The sequence below is a fragment of the Doryrhamphus excisus genome, linkage group LG5, assembly GCF_037039965.1.
Source record: "Doryrhamphus excisus strain RoL-2023G ecotype Guam linkage group LG5, RoL_Dexc_Guam_v1.1, whole genome shotgun sequence".
Taxonomy (NCBI): Eukaryota; Metazoa; Chordata; class Actinopteri; order Syngnathiformes; family Syngnathidae; genus Doryrhamphus; species Doryrhamphus excisus.
Genome location: NC_136361.1, coordinates 18,247,644 through 18,256,980, shown reverse-complemented (window position 1 = coordinate 18,256,980; position 9,337 = coordinate 18,247,644). Strand labels below are relative to the sequence as shown.

The 9,337-nt window shown below is 41.1% G+C and overlaps 2 protein-coding genes across 2 annotated transcripts; both read right to left on the bottom strand.

Annotated features, from left to right (window-relative positions):
- Positions 1 to 591: 591 nt before the first annotated feature.
- On the bottom strand, positions 592 to 5,791 carry styk1b (serine/threonine/tyrosine kinase 1b). The gene is made up of 10 exons (XM_058053548.2): positions 5,545 to 5,791; positions 4,769 to 4,824; positions 4,526 to 4,696; positions 3,173 to 3,508; positions 2,920 to 3,101; positions 2,764 to 2,844; positions 1,550 to 1,758; positions 1,400 to 1,440; positions 1,187 to 1,283; positions 592 to 1,109 (listed from the first exon to the last, which is right to left on the bottom strand). The coding sequence occupies exons 2-10, from the start codon at positions 4,821 to 4,823 to the stop codon at positions 917 to 919; spliced, it is 1,365 nt and encodes a 454-aa protein (XP_057909531.2). The 5' UTR covers position 4,824; positions 5,545 to 5,791; the 3' UTR covers positions 592 to 916.
- Positions 5,792 to 6,035: 244 nt separating this feature from the next.
- On the bottom strand, positions 6,036 to 8,657 carry LOC131105435 (glutathione S-transferase kappa 1-like). The gene is made up of 7 exons (XM_078790853.1): positions 8,359 to 8,657; positions 8,179 to 8,260; positions 7,949 to 8,077; positions 7,346 to 7,491; positions 7,158 to 7,274; positions 6,989 to 7,082; positions 6,036 to 6,263 (listed from the first exon to the last, which is right to left on the bottom strand). Exons 1-7 carry the CDS (start codon positions 8,425 to 8,427, stop codon positions 6,205 to 6,207), a joined length of 696 nt encoding a protein of 231 aa, XP_078646979.1. The 5' UTR covers positions 8,428 to 8,657; the 3' UTR covers positions 6,036 to 6,204.
- Positions 8,658 to 9,337: the final 680 nt, after the last annotated feature.

Genomic DNA, 9,337 nt, shown 5'->3' with positions numbered 1-9,337 from the left:
GCTGTACAAGCTCTACACTGCAGTGTTTTTCAACCTTTTTTGAACCATGGCATGTTTTTTTTTACATTGGAAAAATCTTGCGGCACACCAACAACCACCTAGCGTGCATCACTAAGTATTGGAGGAACGAGGCAATCACACAAACTAATATTACATTGCTCTGCCAGTCTTTACACCACAGACACTCGACAATGACATATTTGCAGAAAATTATTAAATGTTAATTTAATAAATATATTGCTGCAGTACATATGGTTGAAAATCACTGCTACACTGACTACATATACAATATATTGAAGTTACTCCCTGGAGAAGTCATAAAACTGCTTGAATGTGATTTTTGGGATATGCTTTACATGAAAATACACGTTGCCTTCTCGCTGTATATAAAAACGGTGCTTTAACTTATGTCAAATCTTTACAAGGATTAGTTCATAAGTTTCAGAAGTTTTAGTTTTGTATTCTTTTGTACTTATATTTTCCATGTACAACATTTTAGGAGCTCTAACTGACTTGGCTACCTGATTATCTGTGACACAGGGAGGACACTTGTTGCGGTCTTCTTCCACCGGAAGTCACTTTTGTCAATGCTTCAGACTGATGATTATTTATTCACATTGTCTCCTTCAACATGGAAGCATAGATAACATCATATGTTCTGCTACTTGGCTAGGAGGAGGTTGGTAAACAAGGCAGGTAAACCATCATCCCACGGCATCCACTAACAAGCTGAACACCTTTCAAGTTCACATCAGTTTCCTCCACTAAACATGTTTTCATAGAGAAAAGAACAAGCTTAATAATAAAAGTCTTGAGTATTGATACTTTTGTATGTTTTTCCTTCATGTACTAACAACATGTAACAGTCTCCAAAAGACAAAAGTGCACAAGAAAGTGTATAGACTATTTGTTTTGGTCAGAAGACGGTGTAGCTGTTTGCTTCCCCGTATCCCGCCTCCTGCAGATACTGCTCGATGTTGACCGGCCCCGACACCTTGAGGACTTTATCCGAGGCGCTCTTCTCCCCCGACACCAGTTTGCGGCTCAACTCAGCCAGCGTGGGTCGATCTGCATCTTTCCACTGGCAGCAGCCCTTCATTATGGAGTGTCTAAAGAGCATCGGGAGGTGTAAGTAAGAGTGTAAGAGTCTCAGAGGAAAGAATGGAGCATGGATGAGGAGCCTTACAATGAGTTGGAGCAGCTGGAAGGCTTTTTCAAACTCTTCCCTCGCTGGTGAAACTGCAGGAGCTCATTGACGGGGAGCTCTGCGAATGGAGCTTCTCCTGCAAAGGAACATAGGTAACCACAATTAGTTCCTTTTGTTAATTAACTGTAGGCTCCATATCAGAATTTACAGGTGCCATGCATATAGTACTCATTAACTTTCAATACAACTTACCCAATGTTGCCATTTCGTACAGTAAGATGCCAAAAGACCAACTAGATGGAGAAATAAAGTCAATTAGATGTCATTTCTTTAAAGGCAATAACATTGAAAGATGTTTCACCCAATCAGGGCTTAAGAGAACTCCTCTAATGGCGGACTAACACATCACTGCTGGGACCAGCGGTTCTCCTGGCTAATATCTCGGGCGCCTGCCACTTCTTCATGCTGGTATTGTCCTTCTGGGTGGCTGCCTGGTTCTTGTGGTTGTAGACGCCGTGGAGGCCCCAAAGCTTGGCCGTGTGGTGTTTGCTCACCAGGACGCTCCGAGCCCGGATGTTTCCATGCAGGATGTCTTTGCTGTGGAGGAACATCTGGAAAGATACAACAGGGATTGCACACCGAATAAAAGGTCAGCAGCAAGCGACGCGTTGCAGAAGCATAATGGAACAGTGTTTTAATTGTGGGAGTGGTTTTACAAATGCTCAGTTTCTTGCATTTTAAAGTGTAATTGATTGATTCTCAAACTGTAGTAGCAGTAGTACTGGTATGCAGGAACATCAGATTAAAAATGTTATTTTCCTTTACTGACATATTTTACTATTACATGCCTGAAATGGATGTAATAATCGTGTAGTAGTATTAACATATAAGACATTCATTCATTCATTCATTTTCTACCGCTTTTTCCTCACGAGGGTGCTGGAGCCTATCCCAGCTGGCTTCAGGCGAGAGGCGGGGTACACCCTGGACTGGTCGCCAGCCAATCACAGGGCACATATAGACAAACAACCATTCACACTCACATTCATACCTATGGACAATTTGGAGTCGCCAATTAACCTAGCATGTTTTTGGAATGTGGGAGGAAACCGGAGTACCCGCAGAAAACCCACGCATGCACGGGGAGAACATGCAAACTCCACACAGAGATGGCCGAGGGTGGAATTGAACCCTGGTCTCCTAGCTGTGAGGTCTGTGCGCTAACCACTCGACCGCCGTGCCGCCCCATATAAGACATAATCATAAAAAAAAAACAATGCTATGCTGATTATAGTGGCACCACTAACTAGGCTCCTCTGTAAAATGCAGCTTTACAGGTACCATGTCTACTGTAAAATATAGTCTTACTATAAAGTTAGTTACACCAACAACAAAATGTTTTCTCCATTATAGCTACAATGTAAGCTTCGGGTTTTAAGTTGCCATGTGTACTAATTGGTTTAGTGTAATTTCAGCATCTTATTGGTGTCTGTCCTTGACCGGGATGGTTCCAGATATTTTTACCGATGGCGTCCATGATGCGACTGTGTCTACCACATCACAAACATGAGAAGATATTTGAGAGTCAAATTTGCAGTTTAAAAATGTATACAGACCAGTGCTGAGGCCACGTGCTGAGCCATGGTAAATATCCTCCTCTCAGTCATTTCACATGGAGGATTCAGGTTTTCCTCCACCTGGACCCACAAAAGGAGTTTTTATGTGTAATAATGCAGATTTATTTATGTATATATGGTATGCTTTAAACAGACCTGTCTGCACCTCCACAGGAAGCTGAGCAGATCTGTGTTCTCCAGCTCCTCCACTACAGTCACGAGAGGGGCTCGCAGTGAGACAACACCCAGCAGCTCTGGCAAGAAAGGATGGGGTCCCAGCTGGGCCAGAAAGGAGGCAAAGCCCAGGAAGGTATGTCTCTCTGTGGCGTCTGCCGAGTCTGAATGCAACAAGGGAGGAAGGTTATATAAAAGGTATCGCTAAAAGCTCCAAGCGTGAGGGCTCTCATACCATTTAGCACCCGCAGGACCACGTTCCTGTTCTCCATGCGTGCCCTGTACAGGGACACGGTAGAGTCAGAGCGCAAGGAGAAGGAGCCACGTAGCGGGCTGACCAGATTGAAGGACTCTGGCAGCCTCTGGCGTGGCAGTTCTCTGGGTTGGACGATCGGGGCGAAGGGAGCCTTGTAGGGCTGCTGAGGTTGGGTGTTGGACAACAAAGGCGGCGAGTCCACGGACAGAGAGAGCTGTTTAGATGGGTAGGTGCTGGGGGGCTGGAAGGTGGAGTAGGTGCTGGGCATATCCATAGCGATGCTTTCGTGCTCCAGCACGTTGATGCCGGGAGGAGCTGCGGAAAAGCAGGAGTGGAAAAAAAATAACATGATTAGGATGTTGTTCTGGCTGCACGGTGGACGAGTGATTAGAGCGCAGACCTCGCAGCTGAGAGACCCGAGTTCACACCCACCCTCGGCCATCTCTGTGTGGAGTTTGCGTGTTCTCCCTGTGCATGTGTGGGTTTTCTCCGGGTACTCCGGTTTTCCTCCCACAAATAAATGTGTGATTTCTATAGTGTTTTCATTTAAAATGTCAGCAGAATAAAAGTAAATAATAAATAATTGTAATAGTAAATAATATTATAATAATAAATAATATAGTACTAAATAATAAAGTAAATATTTTGTGCCCTACTCGGTGTAATGTTAAAAAAACCAAAACAAAACAAAACATACACTTTAATCGTAACAAGCTAAGCTTTGGTGATTTGATCGTCCTGTTTGTATTCATCTCTGCTCCTATTTTTTTTTAAATAAATATCTTAAATACGCCATAACACAGCCATGCCCAGAGGCATTTTGTCTATTAAATATGTTTGAATAAAAAGTCATCCAGCTACACGACCAACGAGTGGTTAGCGCGCAGGCCACACAGCTTGGAGACCCGAGTTCGATTCCACCCTCGGCTATCTCTGTGTGGAGTTTGCATGTTTTCCTCCCACATTCCAAAAACATGCTAGGTTAATTGGCGACTCCAAATTGTCCATAGGTATGAATGTGAGTGTGAATGGTTGTTTGTCTATATGTGCCCTGTGATTGGCTGGCGACCAGTCCAGTAGAAAATTGATCATCTCATTTGCGGTTACATACATGACAAAAATCACAAAACTCTTTGACACTAGAGTGGACCTAACTACCAGGTGGACTAGCATCTGGACTAGCATCAGAGGTAGGGATGCTGCACAGCGGCCAAAAAAATAGGTTGCCGACAACTGACGTGGACAGGACCAGCTGGCATCCGGTAGTTGTGACATCACAGATGCTTTGCAAGGTCTTAAAAGATCTTAAAAATCCTCAGCAATTGGTCTTACCATCAATGCCATGAAGCACTCTCCTGGAGGATGACTTTAAGGTGCTTATTCGAATGCGGTCCACCTTCTCCGGGCAGAAGCGCAGCAGGAGGATGAAGACCAGCGTGACCACGAAGCTGGCCAGCAGCAGGATGGGCACGATGATGACTTCTTTTTCATACACGCGGATCTCTGAACATGAGTAAACATAATGATGATCACGATTCAAATAAGTATATTTATGGTGAATAGTTGATAGCGCACCACATAGCGTGTCCCCTTGGGTGCAGCGGAAGTCTCCGTTTCCTATGGAAGACATCCTGCAAAAAAAAAAAAAAAAACGGACGTCATTGAAAGTCAAACACATTAAACAAACACGGAACGTTTTGATTCTTGTGATGGGTGGAGCCATAACTCACAGTGGGCATATTATGTACACATTTGTGTAGAAATGCTAGTGTTTCACACTAATTTCTAGTACCGTATTATTAGAAATACTATAATACCTCTAAACATATTCACATGACTGACCTTTATTGTATGTTTGTTTACACTTATTGCATTATGCTGCCATATTTCTTAGCCTTTTACAACCTTAGCAGTCCCTACATGCTGCTAAACTACTTTTATAATATAACAGGATTACCAAACTGTGGGTCGGAACCCAAACTAGCAGATATTACACTAAGAAAAAAAAAATATGGCATTCATTAGATCGTGTACAGTGTACCTAATGTTGTGTCTAGAGTAGTCACAATCTCTCCGACTACAGTAGTCCCATCGGGGGACTTCCGTAGTGACATGATCGCTTTGTTGACGTCAGCTCCTCCAAGCATCTGTAAACCTGTCCATCTACATTTTTGACTCTTATGCCGGCGCGGTGCAACATGCCCACGAGGCACAATAACAATAGCATTGACGATAATGTTTAAATAAGAAACACCATCCATTAATACAGGATTTGTTTTTAAATAATGACATCTATGTGTTGACAGTTGACTTTAAGGTAAAAAGGAGATGAAAGTGAGATTCTGTGTTACCTTTGGTTTGCAGCGGTGTTCTAAATCCTCCTGTGTAGCCTTGGTAGTGTAGTCAGTCACATAGCTGAGTGTCCTGGTTCAGGTCTCCATGGTCTTGTTTTTCGTCCGTATGACTGTCAGTGTGCACCTGTTTGTCTGGACTCCAGCGTCTGTGTTTTTTTTTTTTTTTAACTCCACCCTACTTTCCAGCACCTTATTCTCTAATCACTCCTTCCTCCTTCCTTCACCGCCTCCGTCCCAAATGAACACGTTCAAGTAACCCAACAGTCTTGCCCCGCCTCTTCTTTGTGTTAGCTCTACTGCCTTTTGTCATTTCCTCGTCTTCGCCCGGCCTTCCTTTGCTTTGTGAAAAACTGGTCCTGCTACTCATCATCATTTCAGTCCTCGTAGCCTTTTGTTAGATTTACGTTAGGCCGCTGGAACCCGTACAACAAGCTCTACCATCTCAGGAGGATTCAGTCAGCGATAAGCCCGGTCTAAGCACTCGACAAACACACTAAGCGACCTTTGCTTCTTCGAGAGTGGTTTATTCAACAGCAATGCGTATTATTTGGATAAGAGTGGTTATTTGTTATTGGTCATTATGACTGAATAAGCAAAGTAAATGAATATATGGTTGAATCACAAACACATTAGTGTTTAAAAGGCAGCTTTTTCAGTTCACAGTTTGGCAGATGACATTTCAGGACAAGAAGGCTGAGGTCCAAGCCATTTCTCACCTACATGAAACACACATTGAATCAGGGTCAATTTTAAACAATATAGTTTTGTGACAGCTCCAATGTCTAAACAACTACACAAACACAAAAAACTGATTGTTTTACATCAAAATAATTTGTTAAAATTTCCCTATAATGGAAACCTTGTGGGCGGCACGGCGATAGAGTGGTTAGCGCGCAGACTTCACAGCTAGGAGACCAGGGTTCAATTCCACCCTCGGCCATCTCTGTGTGGAGTTTGCATGTTCTCCCCGTGCATGCGTGGGTTTTCTCCGGGTACTCCGGTTTCCTCCCACATTCCAAAAACATGCTAGGTTAATTGGCGACTCCAAATTGTCCATAGGTATGAATGTGAGTGTGAATGGTTGTTTGTCTATGTGTGCCCTGTGATTGGCTGGCGACCAGTCCAGGGTGTACCCTGCCTCTCGCCTGAAGACAGCTGGGATAGGCGCCAGCACCCCCGGTAGAAAATGAATAAAAATGCGACTTTTACTTGACTTATGTATGGGGTTTTTTTCTACCTAGTTATGCATTTTTGGCCTTGTGCGACTTATAGTCCAAAAAATACAGTAGACATTAATCCTAATGTTTATCATATTTCTTGTATATAATACATGTTGCCTCAACCAGTTAACCTTTAATGCCGTCTTGCTTTAAAATCATGTGCAGGTCAAAAAAGTATCACAGTAATAAATAACAGTTATCTAAAAGTGAAAGTGTCTTACCAAGGCAGTGGGCCATAAGCTCAAATCTGTCTGATCCGAAAAACATCTCTGCTTTCCCGTTGATGTGACACACCACCATGGGGAAGCCAAACGCCTATGGAAGGTTAGTCCAAGGTTTAGTCACTATATTGCTGAATGTATAAAAAGGTGCTGAAGGAGGACAACTGACCCTATAATCCATTGCAGTCTCCGTGCTGCTCTTCAGCTTGTCTTTGATTTCCTTGGTGGTGCACAGCTTCAGCAACTCCTCAATATGGCTGCTGCTCAACCCGGCTTTCTGTGCCGCCTGGGTACAATATAACATTAATAATATTTCATCGTGATCAACATATAAACGTTATTAGGATGAGCTGCAACCTCAGCCAGCGATGCAGGCTGAGTGATGTCTTTATCTTCACTCCAGATTCTTTTCCAAAGCTCTCTTGACACCTTCTCTACCTGTTGGTCTCCGCCAATTTCTTTTTCCTGCACTGCTTGCACAAAGCGCATTGCAGTCAAGGAACCTGTCAGCAAACAATATCATCCATTACTGTACATGTTCCGTACTCCATACTGATTTTTGAAAACTTTGTGTATTGAGCTGTCTATATTGGAATGGCCTTTATTGTCATTATACAAGATGCACAACGAGATTGGAGAGCTTCTCCTTTCAGTGCAGTAGTCAAGTTTTTTTTTTTTTTTAAAAAGAGTATATAAAAGTAGAGTAAAAGACAATTTAACAAGCTATATACAAGATATATATACAAGATATCCAAAATATACACATAGTATTGCACAGGAGCATATGCATGAGCAGATATATTAATTTTAGTGCAATGATAAATGGGTCGTAGTGCATTGGATACTTTTGGAACGTTTGTTTGCAAAAAGACACACAAGAGCTGCAAAATGTAAACTAATTAATACTGAAACTAGGCTACTTAAACATGATTGCTGCCTTTCATACTACGTCATGTGTACCTTTATCAAACATGGCTTCAAAGGGGTCTGCAGGGGCCTGCACAGGGACATTAAAATACTTCGCCAGTCGTTTCAGATCTTCGTTCATATATGCAAATTTGTTGGGGACCAGACCAGGAGGTTTGTTGCCTATCGTGAAGAGAAACATTATATATGGTATGAGTTTCAAGTAATGCACACAAGATTCGGTAAAGTCAGGTCATATAGAATATAATAATAAATAATATTACCGGCAGCGTGCATGATCCCGCCAAGGAATGCAGGCCGCAGTTTGAGGTCAATGTTCCACACGGTTCTGTAGCGACACATGACCTGTACACAAAACATTTTTTTATTTCGGTCTGCTTTTAAAATAAATGCGTGTATATCTAAATATACATATATATATATATATATATATATATACAAACCTCAAACGCAAGCCAGGAGTATGGAGAAACCACGTCGTAAAACAACTCCACCACCTTTTTGGACGACATCTTTTCCTTCAAACAAATCAAAGAATGCACTAGCTGCCCAGTGTGTCAAAGTTCAAATCATACACACGTCACGCTCACGGGTGGAATCTTGGGATGCGTTTTTTAAGTCAGTGGCAACCAGTATTACGGTGTCATAAGACATTAAATTAAACTATATTCCGAATTAGATCAATTTTTCTCGTCTTTTATTTGAGTCAAAACTATTAAATAGCAACACTCTTCCTCTACTGATAAAAACACGTGCAGGGCATTATAAAGCTATTTACTGACACCTCCAGGAGGAAGTGTGTAATAGCATGTTGGATGCTCTCGCGTTACAAAGCATGTAAGGTAGCTAGAATCGGTATTTTCTTTATAGTAACAGTTAAAAAAAAATAATTAATTATTTTGTGAATTAAATAAAATATATTTTAAATTTTTTAATTAAAAAAAAAACGTAAACATTTGTTTTATTAAAATATTCTCCAGACTTTCATACAACCTGTTTCACAATTATAGTTTGTGTCTTCAAATAGGGAAAAAAACACATTTATACTCATAATGTCCCCATAATTGTTTTATACTTCTAGTTTTTAATTTTTCATTGCAGTTTTAAACCTTTTGTATTTGTTGTGTGGTCCCAATATTCCTTATTAAGAAAAATAATTACATATAAATTACAATAATTCTGTTATTGTTTACTACTGTTAAATTATATCACACTTATAGTTTCTGTCTTCAAATCGGGGGAAAAACACATTTATATTCATAATAACCCCATAATTGTTTTATACTTCTAGTCTCTAATTTTTCATTGTAGTTCTAAACCTTTTGTATTTGTTGTGTGGTCCCAATATTCCTTATTAGGAAAAATAATTATATAAATTACAATAATTCTGTTATGTTTACTACTGTTAAATGATATATATAT

Coding starts and splice junctions, on each gene's coding strand:
- LOC131105435 (XM_078790853.1), bottom strand. CDS start 8,427: ATGTCGTCCAAAAAGGTGGTGGAGTTGTTTTACGACGTGGTTTCTCCA. Junction 7,275..7,345: donor AGCCTGCATCGCTGGCTGAG/GTTGCAGCTCAT, acceptor TATTGTACCCAG/GCGGCACAGAAAGCCGGGTT. Junction 6,264..6,988: donor GCTTATGGCCCACTGCCTTG/GTAAGACACTTT, acceptor TGTTTCATGTAG/GTGAGAAATGGCTTGGACCT.
- styk1b (XM_058053548.2), bottom strand. CDS start 4,823: ATGTCTTCCATAGGAAACGGAGACTTCCGCTGCACCCAAGGGGACACG. Junction 4,697..4,768: donor CCAAGGGGACACGCTATGTG/GTGCGCTATCAA, acceptor ACTCATGTTCAG/AGATCCGCGTGTATGAAAAA. Junction 3,102..3,172: donor GGTCCTGCGGGTGCTAAATG/GTATGAGAGCCC, acceptor TGTTGCATTCAG/ACTCGGCAGACGCCACAGAG.